We start from the raw sequence: 21,385 nt of genomic DNA, 5'->3' as shown, positions 1-21,385 counted from the left end.
ATCTTTTCAGAAAGGAAAATGAAAAATGTCAAAGATCAAAACAATTGAACAAAAGCTAAACGAAATTACAATTAAAAAAATATTTGAAAAAAAAAATAAAACAAAAAACTTGAAATGATGAAAAATGAAATGTTGAAAAATGAAAACAATAAAGATTTTATATTTTATTATTTTGATTTTAACAATTTTAATAGATATCAAGCATGAAAAATATGCTCAATAGCTCTAGGAATATTAGGGTTAGAGTCACCAAACTTTCTGTACTGACTAATGATGAGTTTACGGGTCAACTACAACAAAGATCATGGCAAAGATTTATTTTATTAATTTGTCAGATTTTTTTGCACGAGTATGGATCATATTTAGTCTAAAATGCTTAATAGTTCTGAAGATATTAAAGTTAAAGTCACCAAACGTTCTGTACTGATTAATGAGGAGCTCATTGTTCTACTACAACAAAGATTATGGCAGAAAATAAAATACAGATGGTGACTTAAAAAATATTTTGACTGTAGTTAGGCTGGCATGAAAAACGTTAGTTAAAGTAGGTTTGGAAACTGTAGTATTATGTTTTCAAAAATAACAAGTGGTATCGGTCAGTTAGAATTAATGTGTCTTGAACAAAACTTACAAATAACATTTAATCAAAAGTCTTATGTTTTAAAATCCTTAGAAATTTCTTAACAATTTTAGAACAAGTATGATCCATATTTATGTAATAAAAAAAGGAAAGTAAATTTCAGCCATAATTGTTGTGTAGTAGAACAGTAAGTTTAAGATTAGTAAGTACAGACAGTTTTGTGACTTTGACTTCAAAATCTTCAGTTAATAAGCATTTTAGACCAAATATGATACAAAACAAATCTTTAAAAAATCAAAAAAGTAAATTTCTGTAAAAATATTTGTTCTAGTAGAACAATGAGCTCATCATTAGTCAGTACTAAAAGTTTTGTGACTCCAACCTTAATATCTTCAGAGCTATTAAGCATTTTAGACCAAATATGATTGAAAATCATGTAAAAAATTCAAAAGAAAATCAAAAAAGTAAATTTCTGCAATAATCTTTGTTGTAGTAGAACAATGAGCTCATCATTAGTCAGTACAGAAGGTTTGGTGTTTCTAGCTTTAATATCTTCAGAACCATTAAGCATTTTAGACCAAATATGATCCATATTTTCATACAAAAAAAATGGAAAAAAAAGGAAAAAAGGAAATTTCTGCAAAAATCTTTGTTCTAGTAGAACAATGAACTTATTGTTAGTCAGTACAAAAAGTTTGGTGACTCTAACCCTAATATTCCTAGAGCTATTGAGCATATTTTTCATGCTTGATATCTATTAAAATTGTTAAAATAAAAATAATAATATATATATTTTCAAAATCTTTATTGTAGCACAAATATGGTGACGAATCTCTATCAGTAGTTCACACAAAGTCGATATTTATTTGTTTCTGAGAGGTTATTGCCTTTTACAGAATAGCCTTCTCTGGAAGCTTGCACTTTGTAGACGGTCCCTTAGCAGCCGTGTCGCTGCCGTCTCTCCATCTGCAGCCTGAAGAGAACACTTTTTATTAAACGGATAAAAACAATATTTTTTCTTTCGAAATAGTTGTGTAGGCGACTCTCTGTGTTGACACAAGATGATTGAGATACTTGCTGTCATATTTGAACGTTTTTCTGAAGAGCTATTGAGCCCGGAAGTGCGAATGTGTGAATATCTTTCTAACTTTACCGAACTAACAATTGCCCCGGTCCCCGTAGTTCGGTCAAAATAGCACGAATCATCTCATGAAGTGGAGAGTAGTTACTTCTTCTAAACAGTCCGGCATTTTTTAAATGCGTTTTCAATGTCCGCATACTAATAAAGGTTTGGTGATTAGTTCGGAGTAGATCCAGTATGACATCATAAGCATGTCCTGAATAAAAATATTCACTGATAGCAGCAGCAGAGTTTGGGTCGCCAGCAATGTTCATGTTTTTATTTGAAGAGCTGCATGACCAATAACTTCCGGTTGAAAAGGCAAGTAAACGTCATCATCCAATCAGCGATGTCCGTCTAAATCCCAAAGTACCTACCTCTTCCGGTAAGTTTTTGGTTTTCATTTTTCAAAATTTCATTTTGGTTTCTCATTCATTTTTTTTTATTTTTTTTTGTAATTTCGTCTAGCTTTTGTTTAATTGTTTTGATCTTTGAAATTTCTCATTTTCTTTTCTGAAAAGTTTTATGTTTTTTGGTTTTCATTTTTCAACATTTCATTTTGGTTTCGGATTTGAAAAAAAAGTTTTTTGTTTTATTTTTTTTTCAAATATTTTTTTAATTGTAATTTCGTTTAGCTTTTGTTCAATTGTTTTGATCTTTGAAATTTTTCATTTTCTTTTCTGAAAAGTTTTATTTTTTAATTTTTCTTTTATTCATTATTTGTTTCTCTTTTTTATTTGTTCTTGTGACTTTTAAAATGCTTGAGTTCATTTTCCTTTCTGAAAAGTTTTTTTTTGTTGTTTTTTATTTTTTGTTTCTAAAATATAATGTTGTCTTATACTTTTTGTTCCGCGTTTTAAAATGTTGTTGTGATATCTAAATGTTTTTGCGTCAAGTTATTTGTTAATGTGATTTGCACTTCAGGGCCACCGTAGCTCTAAGACAATAAATAGAGTCCGGAATGCTAACCTTTGAAAACAAGAGATAAAAAACTCAAATATTTTCAATGTCACTCACAACAGGCCAAAATTTTGCGGCTGCTCGCCACATGCTACTTTGAGTGGGACTGTGAGAAATTTCAGGAGAAGGCTCTAAATGCTGTCAGTTTAGCAAACAAGGTAGGATATGGGACATTATTACATCACATATTTATTATAAAAGGATGAAGAGTGATTCTCCTCCGGTGTTCTTTGGCAGGAATATGTGACCCCACTTGGACTTTTCCTGAAGATCAGAATTCTCCTCAGATGCAGAGCCCCAGACAGCTCTGTTAGAGCAGGTCAGTCATAATCAAACTGCTGTCAGTGATGTGCTGAAAAATAAAAATGGCATAATGGGTCTAATATCAGCAGTCATGCAGCTTTTAAGACTCAGATTGGATGTTTCCCTAAAGTGTGTCATTTGAATCTTTGGGTGACAAACAGACAAGTAAAGTTGCACCACAAACCTGTTTTTTCAGGTCTTAATGAGATCCTGGAATTGAAAGTTTCTCTTGATGTGTGTTTGGAAACAGTGAGACTGCTCATGTCTAAAGACAGGTAAGGAAGGAAAAAAAAACGGCTTAGTTTATTTGCTTGATGGAAATAATAATGCATCTTAAATGGATGAAGAGTCAGGCATTTACTATGCACCTCTGAAAATGCATCTTTTGTGATTATTCTAGAGAAGTGCTGGCATTTGAGTATTTGGAAACTGTGTGTCAGCACTTCGAGTCCTCTCCTAACCTGGGAACTGCTCTTGTCTTGCACATTGAGCTGCTGCTGCAAAGAGGCATGGTGCAGCAGGGCAGACAGAAGATAAAAGATGTCATTACAGGTACTTCACTTCTCCCCTAACGTTTCACACAGCCTTTTTTGAGTAGTAATCCAGGCAATGCTTTCTTAACCATGCAGCTTTTTTGTGATGATTTTCATTTCGGACCAGGACACTATGCTGGTAAACAGCTGGCACCAGAGGCCCTCAAAAGTTTGCATGTCATGCTGTGGGATCAGGCATCCAAACACGTTGAGGTTTGTCAAGTAACCTGGTTATCTTTTTCACAGTTACTGACCTCAGAAGAAAATTAATTAAATCATTTTGATTTTTGCAGGTTAAAAATTATTCTGAGGCTCTCCAGTGGCTTGACTACTCTCTCAGCTTCTTTAAGGCAGGTCAGATAGACTCAAACTTATCCAAACTGCAGAGGAACAGAGCAACTTGCTTTCTAAAATTAAAGCAGTTGGAAAAGGTGAGATTTTCAGGCCACAGCATAAAATTTCTGAAACAAACCTCTCATCCTGAGGTGTCATTTGTCCAGCTTCAAATGGCGTTTACCTAATGGCTAGGATGTACTGTATATTTTTAACTTCTGTTGGCTAATATACCATGCATCCATCTTCAAAACCTTATGAATCCCTTTCAGGGTCACGGGGTTGCTGGAGCAAACCCAACTACCATTGGGTAAAGGCAGGGTACATCTTGAACAGGTCGCCTGTGTTTCTTAGGGCCACACACTCAGTACTCACATCTAGAGGCAATTTAGACTTGCCAATTAAACTATGAAGTATGTTCTTTGACCGTGGGAGGAAGCCGGAGAGAGTCCACACGCATAGAAAGGGATTTGAACCAGGGCAGTAGAGAACATTAACCTAAGCTAGCGTGTCTAGTTCAGGTGCTACAGAAGAGAAGATGGTATCTTCCCATTGACTGCGGTCAAATGAGTTGCCGTTCACTAGGGGTGTTGCGGATCACAAAACTCACGGTTCGGATCGTGTCACGGTTTTAGGGTCACGGTTCGGATCACTTTTCGGATCAGTAAAAAGTTAAAAAAAAAAAAAACAAAAAAAACACCACCAACAACAACAACAACAACAACAACAACATGAAAGCTAAATTAATTTTTGGAAACGTTTCAAATCATATATTCAAAATGAATATAAAGTACTTCCCTTACACAAAAGTTCAAAACTTTTGCTCACTGAGGCCTATTTATTAAAACAAAAAATCTTTAAAGTTTGAACACAAGCAAAATGCTAAAACTTGTAGTTTCTGAATACATACAAATCTACAAAAACAGAGAAAAGAATGCTTAAAAATAGTTTTGAAAATACCAAATCTATCTGGTGTTCACTTGAAATACAAATGTTCTGATCCCACTCGCCAAATGGGGACATTTAAATATTTAAAATAATAATAATTATCTGTAAAACGTGGCACTGTTGCACCCGCTTTTCCTGGTGATCTTTTTGGCTTGCCATAAAATCATGTCCATTACGGATGTATTCTTTGAATCCAGAAATTGAAACGTGTACTGATGCTTTTATTCAGGTCTTAACATTAAATAAACCTGATATCTATCCATCCGCGTCAAGTTGAGTAAAGTTTGTGACGGAAGCTGCAGGGTTTTTCCTGGCTTAAAATAAGGTGGTGGTGTCTCGTGGGGACTTCAGATTTGTATACCTTAACAAGTTTATTTTATTATTATTATTATGTAACTTTATTGAACATTCTTTCAATTTACATATTTTACTATAGATCACCTCATTATAAAACAGAAATGTAACTAACAAGCCTAATTTTGATACACAATAAAACAACAAATTATTCTAGTTTGAAGCTCCATACAAAAGCTTCAGAAGAAACCCTCAAATTCATGGCCCCGCCCCCTTGTCCGTTTACGAGCACTCTCTCCTTTCCGCGCGGCAATAGACAGACTGTCTCCTTTTTTCTTTTTTCACGGAGGTTCTCCTCTAAATCAGGTGTTTAAACTCCTGATTTTAAAGCGTGTCTTCTCTCCCTTAAACTCTGTGGGTCTGACGGTAACAAACAGCTGTGGAAGAATAGTCCAGTCGGACCGAACCATTTTCAATTAAGAGGAAGGGGGGTCCACAGACGATGTTTCCAAAACAAAATATATAATTATTGTTACCTTGACATTAAAATCAAAATATTTGCGATTATATATTGGTTATTGGTTTACTGAAATTATTTTTTCTGTTGTATCATTTTGTCATCATTCGGGTCTCCGTGGACTCTCTCTCAGTCTGGGCTCCTAGAATCAGCCACATCCCCCCTTTTCCAGGAGCTGGTGGCGGCCGACACCAAATTCTCTATGCAGGAAAAGCGCTGAAAGCTCCGCCCACACGCAGCGGGAGATTCAGGAACAGACTTTAAGAAATAACCGTGAAGCTGTTACTTCAGCGCTGGTCAAAACAAAGAGGATTTACAGGAATTTGACAGAATTTCATTGATGTGAACGGACAATGATTAAAATTATGAGAGCCCAAGGTGTGTGCGCTCGCTGGGGGTGGGGGTCGGAGTGGTCCGCGGTACACACGTGTCCGAACCGTGTCCCGAACCGTGGCTTCTGATCCGTACGGACCACGGATAATCCGTGATCCGCAACACCCCTACCGTTCACATTTCCGTGGTCAAATCAGCCGTCACTGAATTATTTGTGTGAGTTTCATACGATACTTATGGTAGCTGAGAACACAGGAAAATCTCCACGGACCCTCTTGATGTGACTACGGACATACGAACGGCGGCTCATTTGACGGCAGTCTTTTGTAGTAAGTTTGGTCAACGAAGCACTTCACTTCCTCGTCTGAGCTGACACCCGGCTCAAAATGATACAGCTAGACATTACTGATATTGCTTGACATTTTTATGTAGCAGTGATGAGGATTTACGCTAGTGAGACAAGGAGCATTGATAATCAGACGGGAGATTAGCGGATGGGTTTCTCAGATCTAGCTCCAAAAGCCACGCCCCCTCAGAGGAGATTTTGGATGTGGCGTGGGTCCCTGGGCAGTGGAGCCTTCTCTGCAGCTCTGCAGACGTTGGTGCTGTCTGCTCCTGCTGTAAAATTGGAGGGGATTCCACCACGAGGGAGCGCTGAGTCGTTCAGCTCTACGCCTGGCTCTCTGGCACAAACAGCCAGTCGAAGAATCCACTCCCTGGGTGTGCAGAAGTGGAGCTTGTCAACAGCAGCAGATCAGAGTGGGCCGGTGGGGTGATCAACTTTCTACGCCCTGTGGGTGTTTATTTAGAAGGGCCTCACACTGCTATCGCCGAACTTGAAAATTCTGATGACCCAGAATTCTAGCAGCATTTAAACACATCACTTATGGACGAATCTTGGAGACATAAAAAGAGTTTCACATCAGAATTGTGTGTTAATGTGGTTTTGTGTGTGTATAACAAACAATTATTGCGTAATTTGTGTGTGTAGTTAGTTTCAAGCTGTTTTATTTAAAGTTGTGCATGTGTAAATTGTATTTTGTATTTTTCTTAATGTAATAATTCTAGTATTTATGCATAAAATGTATGAGTTACAAATCAAGAATTACACACGCACAAATCGGGTTGATACTATTTCCTCTCCATAATAAACTACTCAATTAACATGTATCTCTTTTTTTTTTAAAAAAAAAAAGCTGTATGCCATGATCCAAGAGTTTTTTATTGGTTTTATAAATAAGCAATACAATTGAACTTTCTATTGCTTGCAGACTAGTACCTTTTGAAAAAAGGGTGGCGTTTACCTCCAGTGGATGATTTTTCTGTTCTCCACCTGCAAAAAATGGATTTCCGTCAATTTTCTGAGAAGTAAAACAGTAGTTTCATTTTGCCATCAAACACTGAATCAGCTTTTTGCCCTCTCAAGGATGTGTGGGCAACTAGTTTGATGAATTTTGTGGGTTTGGAGATGGATAATAATCTGACTCCTCCTGTTCTCTGCATGCGAGGGTTATATGGTCTTTGCTGAAAGTCTGTTGAGCCTAAAGTCAATCTACAATTGGGATGATTCAACTGATGTCAATCTCTTCATTGAAACTTGTTTTTTTAGGCTAAAGAAGCAGCTAAAGAGGCAGAAAGATGTGACCCTCACAGCATCTTCACTCAGTTCATTGTTTACAAGATTTATGTGCAAGAGAGCGATGCAGAGAAAGGTATGCTCACAAATGACTGGTGCAATGCATGTTCAATGGAGTTCTGGATGGACATCAATGTTCCAGTTTCACTGCTGCTGCATTTTCAACAATGTCTGTGTCGCTGCATCTGCATCAGCTGCTGAAGCCTTGAGTGTGATGTCATTGCTGTCCAAGAAAGCAGTATTCAGCAAGGACAGACTGCTGGCAACCGAGACTGCAGCTTCTTACCTCTTCAGTCTGGCTGCTCAGAATGCTCTGGAGGTAGACCCCATCACCGAACATCACTTTTTCAAAAGGAGCGCATTTCCCACACTAGTAGTATTTTGATGATGATATGGTGCATCGTAAGTGCTACTTGCAGCTTGGTCACAGTGAAATTAGCACAAATGCAAGTGTTGGCGAGTGGGAAGATGGTGAGACATCTTGTCCTTGTCACTTAGATCATGTTGCATTTCAAGGACGGTCTCCTTTAAGCCATCAAAGCCCCTTACTGAACAGAAACAAAACATGATTGTTTTCTTCTTCCTGCACACCTGTCAGAAAACACGGTTGCACATCTGTCTGTGCTTGTGAAGAACATGTGCAAGGAAGATGAGAATGTTTGTTCCCTCTGGCAGAATGGACAGCAGGAAACTGCCATCAAAGCGCTGGAGGTTTTGTGTGAAAACACCAAAGAGGAAGCTCTGATTCTGACTGCTCTGAGGTCTGTACCAACAGCAGTGCAACTTCAAAACATCATGTCAAAGTTCTAATGTTGTGCCTCACAGGGTATGAAGATATTACTGACCTGGAAATCAATGTAAACAAAACACGTTTTTATATGAAATTAATATTGTACATCCCATACTTTATTTTTAATATAATTAAAGACCCACTCCAATGCAAATTCTGTTTTTATATGTTATCGTAGCATTTTTTTTCTCATGGTGAAGGACATACTGTATATAAATAACATTAATCTCAAAATTGTATTTCTTTTGTTTTCACAAATCTTTGTGAATCTGACTATAAAGGCAGTTAGAAAACAATCGTAGTTGTCATCTTGAAACTATAATCGGTGGGCCACAAGTTCACCGCTCCACTCCATTCTGATTCATCCTCAAATAGATCAAATAATATTTTTGTTTTTCTCGTCTGAGCTCACATCTGGCTTTTATTATTTTTGGATAAAGGTGGCATAATCATAAATAAAAGACCACTGGAAACACATTTATTATATATCAAATGATTGGTATGGGTCTTTAAAGGTTATTACACTGATTTCATTCAGTACAACATGTTATTTTCTTAAAAGTAAAACAAACAAAATAAATAAAGAAAGGAAGTTACATTTGTGCAAATACATTTTTGAAGGTGACCATTAATGGAGAAGCAGTGGACCTGTTCCCCAGTTTATCTCCGTGATCCACTTACCTAGATTCTGTTCTTTCCTCAGCAGAATTGTGTCTGTGTGTAAATCAGTTAGTAGGTGAGAGAAACGAGGTCAGCTCTGGCTTCATTCATATTTTTTTACAGGTGTTTGGTTCGACTTGTGCTCTCTACAAACAAAACAACAAAGGACTTGAGGTGTAGTAAAAAGATAATCTGTGGGTTTTTTTTTCTTTTCTTTTATTTGATATTTATCATTCTCAATCCCAACAGTCATCTGGATGTGCTGCTGTCATATTTAAAAATGGGTGAGTACTGTTACTGCTGATGTGTTTTGATGCATGTTTTTAGCTGAACTTGGAGATGTGAAGCACAACACTCATTTTTAGGATTTACGTATTATTTCACTGCAGCTCTGCAGGCAGCTTCATGCCAGTCCTTGACTGTGGAGCAGCGCACAGATCAAGCTAACTGGTTTCATAAGACAGGTACTATTTTCCTACAACTTAAATCTAAAATTGAATGTAGCCAAACTAAATCATGTCCACCACTGCTGTGCTTTTTGTTGTCGTTGTAGCTTGGAACTTGGCCTTGCAATGTGAGAGCAAACCAGACAGAATGAGAGACTTCTATGTTCTCTCCTACCAGGCAAGTCAGAAGTTATCTTTCAAATGAAAACTTTACAAACGTTCACCTCTTGTTTTACAAACAGCCTGGCTCATGTTTGATATAAAAACAGTTTGTTATGTTTAAAGAGATCTTTTGTTTTTTTTGTCCTTCACATTACTTCACAATACTTGTCATTTGTCCGTCGAGTTGAATCAAATTGTAATATATCTTTAAATATTTTGATTGCTGCCCTGCAGATAACCTCGGCGTGACACTTACCTCTGACATTAGGGGCCTCACAGACATATTGTCACTCACCTGGGATCATCATTTCTGGGTACCCCATCCTCACAGAGGGGGTGTGGTCAGGGATTAGTATTACAGGCTTGTCCACCCATAATAATCTGGTGACAGTGGCACATGATAGCAAACCCAAGTCTTGTGAGGGAAAAAAATTAATTGGGGTTATATGGTTCTGGTAGGATTAAAATTATTTCTGAAAATATCAATCAGTTTAACAGTCCATTTTAAAAAAATCTGGCTTTTGAAAACAGATAAGATTTTAGAGTTTTAACATACAGGAAAATCCTAAGCAATGGATAAAATCAGTTTTGATTAGGTGTAGAAGCTGTAAAAATGAAAAGTGGAGTTGATTTGAGACTATATTAAATATATACAAGGTGCTTTCATGCAAACACTGTCATTAGCCTTAAACAGACTTAAACATGTTAAATATTTAAATGTATACATTCATTTAAATATTTTTAATGAACATATACAAAGATAATAGTTGTGAAAGTCACAAATATTGTGTGCATCTTAAACAGATGTCAATTAACAGCAGAAATGTCCATAATTACATAATTTATGGCAAAAAATGACAATAAATTTAAATGTAATTCTTTTTAGTGTAAATTAAGGTACATTGCAGAATACTAGTAACCTAAACTCTACAATTTATTTGGAAATTTTGAATCCTTTGTTTTTATAGCAGTTATGGATTTGAAGTCTTTTTCCCCTCTGTTGAATTGTTTTCCCTTTAAAGCATTTGCATTAATTATTGATGCTCTTTGCGTGACCTCACAGCTCTCCCAGCTGTGCCCCCCTGACCGCACCTTGCTCATGGGCCAGAGGACTTGCCTGCTAATGGCTGTGGACATCTCTTTGTCGCTCTTCGGGAAGTCTCCCCACTCTGCACAGGTGCGTCACCCACCTCCCATTTCCTACATTTATCACATTCACTAGCCACACAGATGGAAATTTACCAAGACCGATGGAGAGGAGAGAAGAGAGGTGACTAACAACATTGGTGCAGGCGTAGGTGTTATATTTTAATCCCCCTGCTTTTGAAGACAAATGCAACACTAGGTGGCGACAGTGCCTCCAGAATGTTGGTGTATGGATGTTTGGTTCACAGACAGAGGAGCTCACCCAGGCTTTGGAGTACATTCAGACCTGCTGGGAGGTTTGGAAAACCCTGAAAGCATCAGGTACATGAAGATGTTACAGTATCAGGACACGAGCAGTGTTAATAAAGTGAAGATTTTATTTTCTTTCAGGAAGCTTTCCAAACGACCCAACCGAGTCTCTACTGCTACTGTATGAGTTTGAAACTCGGGCTAAGCTGAACGACCCAAAGGTGGAGACCATACTGGAGTCTGTCCTGGAGCTTGAAACTGTTGAAACCAAAGTTTTGGAGTCCATGGCAGGTTCGATAAAACTAACCGTATCTTGTTATCTGAGATTGCAACATAAACATTTTACTGCCTGCAAATATTTACTAAATTAACTGTTATTTTTAACCCAATAAAGCACTGGCGATGGAGCCCCCAGCCCACTTCCCTGTGCTGTGTAAGAAGGCCCTGAGGGTCTCACTGTCGCTGCATAAGAAGCAACCACAGATGGACCTGGATCACTGCAGGCATCTTTACACCGCTCCTTTATCACTTCACTTCTGTTTGTTACTGGAATCAAACGGTCTCTGATTTTGATTTCCATCTCAGCAAGATTGTCCACACTCTGATCAAGCTGTCCCTCCCAAGTGGCGTGTCAGAGGTGGGACCCCAAGACCTGGAGGAGGTGTGGGACTACTTCCAGGAGGACCTGTCCATCATCACAGCCGCAGTGAGTCAGCACCAGTCACAAGCCGACATCCCTCAACTCCCTCCAGCAGAACTGGACCCTGCTATATAATTAACCCCCTCTCCTCCACTCCCTGCCTGTTCTAGAAGCATCCTTTTTTATCAATGGGTTTTTCAGCTGCACTTCAATTAGCAGATGCTTCATTCACCACCCCTTCCTGCCAATTTGAATGTTAATGCGCTGCACAAATCATCACACATCCAGTGAGCTGCAGCTCTGAAAGAGGCCTGGAATTATTGAGGCATCCTGCTGCTTTAGAAACAGCACATATTTCCTCTTCTAGAGTGGCTTCGTACTTGGAAGCCATTCAAGTCTTTGGATCAAAGTGTCAAGGTTAAAAAATAACTTAAATCAGATGGCTTGTTTTCTATTCTATGTCATTGGTAAAGGTAAACATGCAAATGAGCTGGATTGCAGGATGATTTTCTTGGTTCTTGTTAGTTTAGAATGCTATAAACCACTTTTCTGAGTGAGTTGTCCAGGTGGCCTCTATTTAACAGCCTTTTGAAACATCTTCCTGCTCTTCTCTGCAGCCGGATGACTTTGCAGAGATGGAGACTGTATGGCTGCTGACTCATGCCTGGAACACAGGACTACTGCTGTATAATCTGACTCAATACACCGAAGCTGAAAAGTGGTTTGGCCTTGCAATGAGATTCGTCCGCTATCTGCGATCCCAGCGAGAGAGCTACGAGAAAATGGTGGGAAACAGTGGGAGTTTACCACATATTTACAGTTGTTTAAAATAAAATTCAGTTTATTGTGCACCAATGTTGATGAAGCAAAGGCTACCAAAACTTGTTTTAAGATAAATATATTTAAAAAGTTTTGTAGTTTTATTTTTTGCTCCATTAAGTTTCAGTGGTTTGTTATATGTCCACAGATATCTAGTCGCTACAGTGAAATCCTGGAGAGACTGGACGCAGCAAAGAGAAACCGTCATTGAAGCACAGACAAGCAGGTCATCTCTTTCCATCTTCTATTTTCTGTTTGCTGCAGTTAGACTGTTGGAGTGATTTGATCACATGTTCTAGTAATTTATGGTTCGATTGTTGTGATTTGATCACGTTTTAGTCATTTGTAGTTCGGCTGTTGTGGTGATTTGATCACATGTTTTAGTCATTTGTAGTTCTGCTGTTGTAGTGATTTGATCACATGTTTTAGTCATTTGTAGTTCGGCTGTTGTGGTGATTTGATCACATGTTTTAGCAGTCTGTAGTTCAACTGTTATCCATTTGTTTGCACTCTTGTGAATTGAAGATAAAATGTAAACAAATCCCTTTAGAAAGTCACTTCTCTTCAAATCCAAAGGCCTTCAGAGAAGAAAAATAAAACACATCAGAATGATAACTGAGTCACATATTTTATTTCCAAACAAATAAACTCTTTTCAAGTCCTGAAATAAACTTCAAAACAAAATCGGCAGGACTGTGTGGACCCTCATGACTAGGACAGGGAAGACCATGAGGCCGAGTGTCCTGATAGGCTGTACCACCTGCAGTGACAGGAAGGAGACTACTGTACAATCAAAGGGTTCATGTTAGCAAGCACTTACTGCACAGGTGTGCTAGAATGTGACCGAATCATCACCCAGAATGTACAAACAAGATCTCTGACCCCCCCCCAAAAAAAAAATATTAAGTGTATATGTAGTAATTTCTCTCAGCAGAACTACCCTCATCAGTTACACACACACTCACACAGCGCCATTCAGGTTCCATCTTGTTCGCATGACTTGAATGGAAATAGTAAATGAGATCAAGTTCTTTGGGTTTGACATGGCTGACTGAGGTATGACTACCACTAACATGTTAACAGTCAGCTGGATTTGAACACTAGAGGACCAACTCTAATCTTCTAATGATTGACTCTCCCCTCCTGGTTTTCATGACGATTTGTAGGTTTCTGCCTTCACTTTATTTTACAATAGATAAATCATTTTAAATCTATACACCCAGACATGTTCCACAAGATTTCACATGTAGACAGGCCCTACATCAGGGAAGGGGATTCCCTTCAGACTAGTTAAGTTTTCCAATAGGCATTTGTAGAGAAAAACCAACATTACAGCACATTTGTATGGAAATTATATCTCAAGAGTAGCTCAATCTTTACTTACCTGACATTTTGTTGTCTATAAAACATGTTTGTCCCAGTTTGATTCACACATGCATGAAGCACAGGTGAGGAGGATCTGCTGGGGGCTTATTTACATTGTACAGCTACCACACCCTTTGAAACAGTCTGCAAACAGTTTATAAATGGCTCTGTTCCCGTCAGTTATTCCCTGATCTCTGGTTTTGACACAGGTAATGACAGCTGGTTTAGCAGTGGTGCCTGGCTGGTGGGCACACCGGTTTGGAAAAATGCCTGCAAGCACAGGTGCTCTGTAAGTGGGGAGGAGCAAGGGACCCACAGGTCTAGGTCAACACTTCTTGCTGGGTCTGGCTTTCTGTGAAGCAGGGGGAGTAAAAGGATGCTTTTGCACTCTTCAAAAAGCTGACAAAAGCAAGAATGTTCACAGGATCTTGTACAGCAGAAGTCCTCCTCCAGATGTGCCCACTCCACGTGTTTAGGGCCAGTGGAGCTTCCGTCCGGGAGGTGATTCAAAGATTACCAAACTAGTTCACAGCCTCAAAAGAAAGAAGACGACCTGTTGGTACTGTCCACTTTGAGAGAGGAACAAACATATTACTGACAGCACTCTGAGTGCTTATTTGTTCTGTTTTGGCAACTATGAACTTTTTGTTATCGTTCCATCATAGCCCCTCAGTCACAGGAGAATGGCATCTGAACATTAGGATTCCGGGGCTGGTCGAGCTCACCCCAACACTCCAGAGCTCAGCGCAGCGCTCCGTCACCTTCCAGCACCAGCATTATTAGGAATTTACAGATACACAAAGCCTCAAGTTTTACTCAAACACAGCTTTAGTGTTTTTATGGTAGGGGGACAATTCAAAACAGGTTATAACTATTTGACTTTAAGAACATCCAATACAATTGTTGTCTTGTTCTACCCGTTTTAAGTTCGCCACAATGGCGGCAGATAGGACAGTACCATGTCACCAATCTTAAGTGAATCCTCTGGAAAGGCAGAGAGTGTAAGAGGGTGGTCTGCTGCTAAACAGGAGTTAGACGCCTTCGGCTGTCTAAATTTAATCCAGATTTAGAAATTACAGAGGATAAAGATTGAAAACAGGGAAGAGGAAAGTTGCCCACAGGGGTGAGACTCGCTTTAATCTATTGCACTCAACATCAGGCCTCCCTACAGCTGCAGGACTCAAAATAATGCAGAGAAAAATGCTCCTTTCTGTTATCTCATCAGCCGTTTGCAGCTTTCCTCACAGACAACAGGTAGTCACAAAACAGAATTTGTATTTGATGTAAGGCAGTTTGGTGTTTTGCAGAGAGCCCAGATACACGTCTCTACCTCCATCCTTCACAGAGCAGCTAAAAACCACAAGCAAAAAAAAAAAAAAAAACTTAAAAGAAGAAATAAAATCTCACAGCCCCCCAGATTGACAATTTCTAGTGAAGTGTAAAATGTGTACTCTTAATATGCGGTAAAATCTCAGTAGAATTTATCATTTATTTTATGATTTTTTATAATATAAATGTAGAGATTCACAACACATTTCTTCCACTTGATCTGCCTTTCAGTGTCTTTATCTGCTGCGGCACAGACAACTGGCAGACAAACAGCAAGCCGGTTTGCGAATCACCAGTTTCTTCAGGCTTCTCCGCTCAGTATAAACAAGAGACAACAGTACCATCAGCAGGGCTCCATTTCATCCAGTCTGTTTAGAAAAGCACAAAAGAAAGAAAGCCAAACCTTCAGCTTCTCACCTCGTCTTTGAATATGACTTGATGAACATTTACAGTGTTCAAACTTGGTGTGATTCGTCTTTCTTCTCCTGCCACCTCTTCTAAAATCCCTGCTCGTGTCCAGACATCGGCGCATCGTACTGATCTCCAGGCAGCCCCAGTTTACAACAGGATTTGTTCTTTTTTTTCCCTTTTTGATTTCTTTGACAGATTCCTTTGGATGGCATTTCTAGTCTTGTATGGATTTTGTTGAGAACTCATGCAGGGGTGTGCACAGTCACAGTAATGGTGATAAGACTTCTTTTTCATTTAGAGAGTAACATAATGATGACACTAAAACTTGATATGAAACATATCTGCAAAAAGGAGGCGAGGAGGGGGCTATGTGGGCGTGTGGTTGGGGTCTCTGGGGGGAGAGGAGGAAGAGGGGGAGCTCCGCACTAACGCAGAGAGAGCGGCAGGGAGCTCAGAGCTTCTCTGAGGAGGGGATCCAGATGTAGGGCCCAGACTGCTCCTCGATGATGAGCTTGATTTTGTTGTAGATTTCCTCTAGCGAGTCACCCTGGACAATAGCTGGAGACAAACAGGAGCAGAGGTGTTTCTTATGTTCAGGTGAATGGATGAAGTTGCCTTCATTAATAATGATTCAAGCCAAGAAGCTGCTTTTATTCTGGGATTTTTTGATTCACTTCTTGGTATGTTTGCCAGGTGAAAGCCCACCTGAGCTCTAGTGCAAACTGAACAAGTGAATCCCATTCTGCCTTAACCAGCAGACAAAAAAAGGGAAGTTAGACGTTAGCATCAGACTTTATGATTAGAAAGAGAAAGTAAAACAACCCACAGAACGAGTTTGAAGAGTGATTCAAACTAAAAGGTGAATTTTTCTACATTTCATGCCTTCAAACTTCAAATGTCTTTTGTTTTTGCTAATCTAAAACTTTAAAAAGACTTGAATGAATTAAAAACGTTTCTCAATGGGGAGTCTTACCGGTGAAAAACTCTCCAAAGTCTTGCTCCAGCTTTACTGCCTTGTCAAACACTTTGTTGGCTTGATCGTACGTCTGCCTCTTGTTCATTTCCCTGAAAAAGACGGTGGTTGTGTGGTTATTTTTACACTTGTAAACATTTGCACACACTTAAAACTTTTTAAGGTAAATATGCTGACTCACATTAGAGCTTCAATGGATTTTGGTTTTATAAAGATGGCAATTGGATAAAGTTGTGCTTGCTGCAGTCGTTTTATGGCATTTCCAGACACGTCCAGGATGCAGTGTTTCCCCTGTGAACAAACAGTCATCGTGTTCATCCAATTATTTATACTTAAAGTTGAACGCTGGTCTTAGACTACGTCCATGCCGGGAATTTGACACGCATTTAATAACACCATTGAACATATCAGAGAGCCTGATTGGTCAAATTTTGACCTGGTTTAACTTTTAATGGGCATTTAATGGTGACACGTTTTGTACATAGAGCCCCAAAACTGTCATAAAAGCTTGCGTAGCTACTGATGAAGGTGAGAGTTTTGAACATGGAAGCCTGATACACACTTTTACATAAACCTTTTATTGGCAGAGGCCACTTGAACCTGCATTGTCGAGGGCAGTTTTTCTGTAGCTTAAATAAAAAGTAGGTTTTGTTGCACTGATTCTTATGGCTTGTTTGTTTGCTGGCCTGTCACCAAACTTGCTTTGATAAACCACATGAACAAAAATGGCAGAGTGCTTGATGCCTACCCTTTCTGCCACAGTTCGGACAGACAAGATGCTCGTCCCATAGAGGTTCTCGTTAAACTGGCCAGCCTCAATGAACTTATTGTCTTGAATATCTTTCTCCATTTGCTCTCTTGAGGCTACAAAGTGGTAGTCCTGACCATCCATCTCGTTTTCTCTCCTTGGGCGGGTCGTATCTGCAGAAGCAAATGGGAGGAGTTTATTTTGGTCACTGTGATTATGTTTAGAGCGCGGTGGTGCTCAGTGTGAAAAACTCACGGGGTACACATGAACCAAATTTGTGGGGGAACTCTGAGATGAGGTCATCATTTACTCTGTCTTTCATTGGGCCCAAAATGATCACAGGCCTCGTGTAGTGAACTGGGAAAAAATAGACAAAAAAGAGCGAGTTAAAAAGTGGTCAAAGATGCAAAGACTAAATGAACTATAGAAAAGAGATTCCACTCACTTTCCTGTCGGATGACTGGCTCATAAGAAAGAATAGTGTCTTCTTGACCCTCTGTAAGAATGATTTCATAAACACATAAAAATAATAAATGTGTGCAATAATTAATGATTCAAGAGTTTAACTGCTGTAATAATATAAAAGTGTGAGAAGTTGTAAGAGAATATTGAACTTTATACTTTTAAGAATAAGACATTACATGAAATGCAATATTGGTTATAAATAGGTGTGTACTGATTCATTTTAACAAAAAGTCAGTTCATATCATAATTTGTGGATGTCGATAAAATTAATAGACAATATTGGTTCTTTTTACGCGATCCAACTCACCAACCTAAAATGAAACCAGGACATCTTTAGCCAAAAATTCAACCAGTGTAACTCAGAGATAAATGCCCGGGAACTGACTAGTGCAGGTTAAGTTTTTCAGATTTCTTGTTTTTTTTTTTTTTTTTTTTTTTTTAAGAAGATAATCAAGTTTAAATTGAATATATGTACGAACAATCAAATAAACAAGAATTAATTATGATAAAGACTTGATCATCTTGTGCTGCCATCACATGTGGGGTGGTTTTCAGTTAAAGTAAAATAAATCTACTGTTTCGCAATTCAAATCGTATTTTCAAAAATTGATTATAATTGATTTTGTTCATTTTAAAATTATTTTATAATAGCACAAGTCAATTTGATTAACAATATGCCTCAGACAGATTGATCTGATTAGACTGTAGACATTTAAATCATTACACCCTTATTTATAAACTAAAGGCATCGCTTCTCATATAACAAAAAACAAGTTCTTATTATGTGCGTTCAATATTCTCTCTTGACTTTGAAAAAAAATGAGTGAAAAACAGATCTTAGGAAAAAAGTCAAAGACTCACTGGAACTACTTTCGCTGTCACTTGTGTTGGACGTCAGGCATTCTGCAAAAACGAGGGGAGACTTTAGCCCGAGCGCCCACATTCACAGAAGCACATTACTGATGGGTGAAAACTAATGGGGAAAAGAACCCTGTTCTTCAACAACTGAGACATCAAAAAAGGGGAATAAAGAAAGCAGAAGTCTTGCTTGTTGCGGCAGCCAAGGTCTTGCAGTATTGGGGAAGTGGTTTTGGGTGCAAGCAATAGGACTTTAAGTGTTTCCTGTGGAAGTATCCCAAATGAGGCACCATTCTCTGGCCTGGGTTTGTTACTGCTGGCTCTGTGCCTGTGGTGGCTGATGCTATATTACAGAAAAAACAAAGAAAACATATCGCTGCTACGCTGTCCGGGAGCTGGCCGACTCAGGGGAAAAGGAGGAAAGAGTGTTTCCAGCCAAACAGAGTGACACTCTGCACTGGCGACAGATGTTTCACGGCTCTCTGTGACCTTACATGACAAAACTCCTTCATAAAAGGCCTCTGGAGACAATCCCAATAATTGCATTGCTCACTCCTCCTCCCCTGGGTGTGCATCTTCTGCATGCACTCTGAAGCTGAGTAGGAATGTGAGTAAGCTCTGAATGTGTGTGGTTTTTTTTTGCATTCTCAGCTGGGCCTGCAGTGACAAAGACTTTCCTCTGAGGATAGCTGCTTGACACAGTGGAACCACACACTTACTCAAACTCTTTGATCCATAAAAGTCATCGCTTAACCCTGGGAAGTCCTAGGTGTCCCGACAGGTGAGAGCAGAAACCAAGAGAAGAAAGCAGACAGGAAGAAGAAGAAGAGGTTAGTGAGAGTCGGGGCAGAGGAGGAGAGGAGTGTGGTGCTCACCAGGCCTGCTGACACACGATGCTCTTGGACTCATTAAGCCTCTACATTTGGTTAATCCACTGCCTTTCAATTACATATACCCAAATCCATTACAATGGGATTCTGATCTGTTAAGCATTAAAGCTTCAGTCTAGCTAATGAGATTTTTCTTCCCACTAGCTAGCGACCGTCCCAAAAAAATTGATAAGGAGCGGCATCACAGCATTAGAAGGCCCGTGTGTTGATACAGCCGAGAACTTGCAAACACAGCTAGACGGCGCTCTGGAGCCCAGAGACAGACGCACAGTCACACCAAAGAGGGACCCCCACATATCCAGCCTAATGGCAGGTTTTTTTCCCTGCATGTTGGGTGTCTCTCTGGAGTTTGCATGAGGAGGATGACAGTTGTGGCGTCACACAAAACATCCGTGGAGGTGAGCGGAAAGATGAAAGTTGAGAGACAGAACTAAAGCATGAAGGGAAAAGGGAAAACAAAGAAAAGAAAGGAACGACAGCCCCCAAATCCCCCCCATCACACAGCTGGTACTCACGTTCTGGATCCACCAACTCGTATGCAATATTCTCCTTGCTCTTGTAAAACGGGAACTTGCGTGAAAGGTTGAAACTTTTTTTGCGCTTTACTTTGACTGGCTGCTTGTTGATGTGCAGGTGAGAGAGGGGGAGGGGGCGATGGATGAGATGAAAACAAAAAAAACAAACAAACTGGGTTTCAATGGAGGTACTCCACAATCATGCAGAAAAAAACAAATGAAATGCCAAAATGCACATCAAATAATGAGAATGAGACAAAGGTAATGGGTGAAAACGAATGTGTGGGAAACAAGTCTGTTGAACAAGTTAAACTAATTTAGTTTGTTTTTTAGAATAAATGCAGGATTGCAGTTTGTTTAGAACTCTTAAGCTGCACTCACACTCACTGCGATTTGGCAAGGATTTAGCGCAGGGTCTGGGAAAACTGCGGTTTCTCTGAACTTTGGCAAAAAATTTGTCACATCAACCAATTAGGAAGTCAGCTTTGGCCCCTGACGTGTTGATGACATGATCAGCACGTGGAGTCCAAAACCAATATAGAACAGAATCTGAATCTTTAAAATATTTTTATTTGAATCTAAACAATGATAAAAAGGTCAGTAATTTGGGACAGCAAGTCCTCAAACTGGGTCGGAGAAAGAGGGAAGTACTGCTGAAAACAGCCATTATTCAGATACAGCTCCTGCAGTAGATGGTCAAACTCACCGCACTGGGAGAATCTCTGAATGATCTCATGAACTCAAACATGAAGATATGATTACCGATGCTTTTGTAGAGCTCTTCGAGATAAATAAATCTGATCTCTCTACATCATCCGTGTCTTTCTTGCATTGTAAATGAGGCATACAGTCAATGCTTCCATGTAGCGATGAGGCCAAAAAATTTGGACAGGAGCTCCTCCCACGTGTGGTGGAAGCGTCTAGTTTACGAACACATTGATGGACAAGCGAATCGCATTTGGTGTTAATGCAGCATTAAAAATTAGATTGTTTTTTTCTTTAAAGTGCATGCGCTGTGGAGGCTGCACAGACCTCTCGTGTCTTTAGAGCTTCTTTAAACAGAGACCACAGAGCTCTCAGCCTGCTTCGCTGAGCAGGTACTGGTCTGTTTCCCACATTTAGGGGGGGAGGGAGGTCAGCCATCTCCCCGGAAGCCCAGCAGCTCGGCGGACATCTGCTCGGGTGCTGGGACAGGGAGAAGGCGGCCTTTTCTACTTACCCTGTTAGACTCAATCATGCCTGTCCTGGCGTGGAACTTGACGGTTTTTAATCTGGCCCGCTCCTTCTTCTCCACTCTGAAAAACATTTTTTTTTTTAAATAAAAACAGCCATTTACATCACAGACACATGGGGGAGAAAAAA

General features: G+C 39.4%; 2 protein-coding genes across 10 annotated transcripts in view; one reads left to right on the top strand and one right to left on the bottom strand.

Annotated features, from left to right (window-relative positions):
- Nucleotides 1-13,084, top strand: part of tex11 (testis expressed 11) — a gene marked incomplete in the record, with an annotated part of 22,218 nt that extends 9,134 nt beyond the window's left edge. Inside the window, 20 exon segments of the mRNA XM_024284080.2 lie at nucleotides 2,723-2,818; nucleotides 2,898-2,979; nucleotides 3,160-3,238; nucleotides 3,364-3,515; nucleotides 3,624-3,709; nucleotides 3,790-3,927; nucleotides 7,531-7,633; nucleotides 7,752-7,876; nucleotides 8,233-8,318; nucleotides 9,131-9,181; nucleotides 9,257-9,291; nucleotides 9,397-9,471; nucleotides 9,561-9,631; nucleotides 10,679-10,792; nucleotides 11,010-11,082; nucleotides 11,152-11,301; nucleotides 11,405-11,513; nucleotides 11,596-11,716; nucleotides 12,268-12,435; nucleotides 12,618-13,084. Coding sequence (XP_024139848.1) covers nucleotides 2,723-2,818; nucleotides 2,898-2,979; nucleotides 3,160-3,238; nucleotides 3,364-3,515; nucleotides 3,624-3,709; nucleotides 3,790-3,927; nucleotides 7,531-7,633; nucleotides 7,752-7,876; nucleotides 8,233-8,318; nucleotides 9,131-9,181; nucleotides 9,257-9,291; nucleotides 9,397-9,471; nucleotides 9,561-9,631; nucleotides 10,679-10,792; nucleotides 11,010-11,082; nucleotides 11,152-11,301; nucleotides 11,405-11,513; nucleotides 11,596-11,716; nucleotides 12,268-12,435; nucleotides 12,618-12,680 — 1,977 coding nt within the window.
- A 1,555-nt stretch (nucleotides 13,085-14,639) lies between these two features.
- dlg3 (discs, large homolog 3 (Drosophila)) overlaps nucleotides 14,640-21,385 on the bottom strand; it is an 88,354-nt gene continuing 81,608 nt past the window's right edge. For 7 of the 9 annotated variants that reach the window (XM_036214018.1, XM_036214021.1, XM_036214020.1 and 4 more), the window contains 9 exons: nucleotides 21,243-21,318; nucleotides 20,024-20,123; nucleotides 18,622-18,663; nucleotides 17,741-17,791; nucleotides 17,551-17,652; nucleotides 17,296-17,468; nucleotides 16,729-16,838; nucleotides 16,548-16,639; nucleotides 14,640-16,132 (listed from right to left, as the gene is read on the bottom strand). In XM_036214018.1, the coding sequence (XP_036069911.1) occupies nucleotides 16,026-16,132; nucleotides 16,548-16,639; nucleotides 16,729-16,838; nucleotides 17,296-17,468; nucleotides 17,551-17,652; nucleotides 17,741-17,791; nucleotides 18,622-18,663; nucleotides 20,024-20,123; nucleotides 21,243-21,318 (853 nt within the window). In that variant the 3' untranslated portion in view covers nucleotides 14,640-16,025. Of the gene's footprint in view, nucleotides 16,133-16,547; nucleotides 16,640-16,728; nucleotides 16,839-17,295; nucleotides 17,469-17,550; nucleotides 17,653-17,740; nucleotides 17,792-18,621; nucleotides 18,664-19,337; nucleotides 19,384-20,023; nucleotides 20,124-21,242; nucleotides 21,319-21,385 lie in introns of all 9 variants that reach the window. The other 2 variants (XM_036214022.1, XM_024284087.2) reach the window with 1 other exon arrangement.

The sequence above is a fragment of the Oryzias melastigma genome, linkage group LG10 (genome assembly GCF_002922805.2).
Source record: "Oryzias melastigma strain HK-1 linkage group LG10, ASM292280v2, whole genome shotgun sequence".
Lineage (NCBI taxonomy): Eukaryota > Metazoa > Chordata > Actinopteri > Beloniformes > Adrianichthyidae > Oryzias > Oryzias melastigma.
Note: the sequence above shows the minus strand (reverse complement) of the source record. Positions and strands in the feature narration are given on the sequence as shown.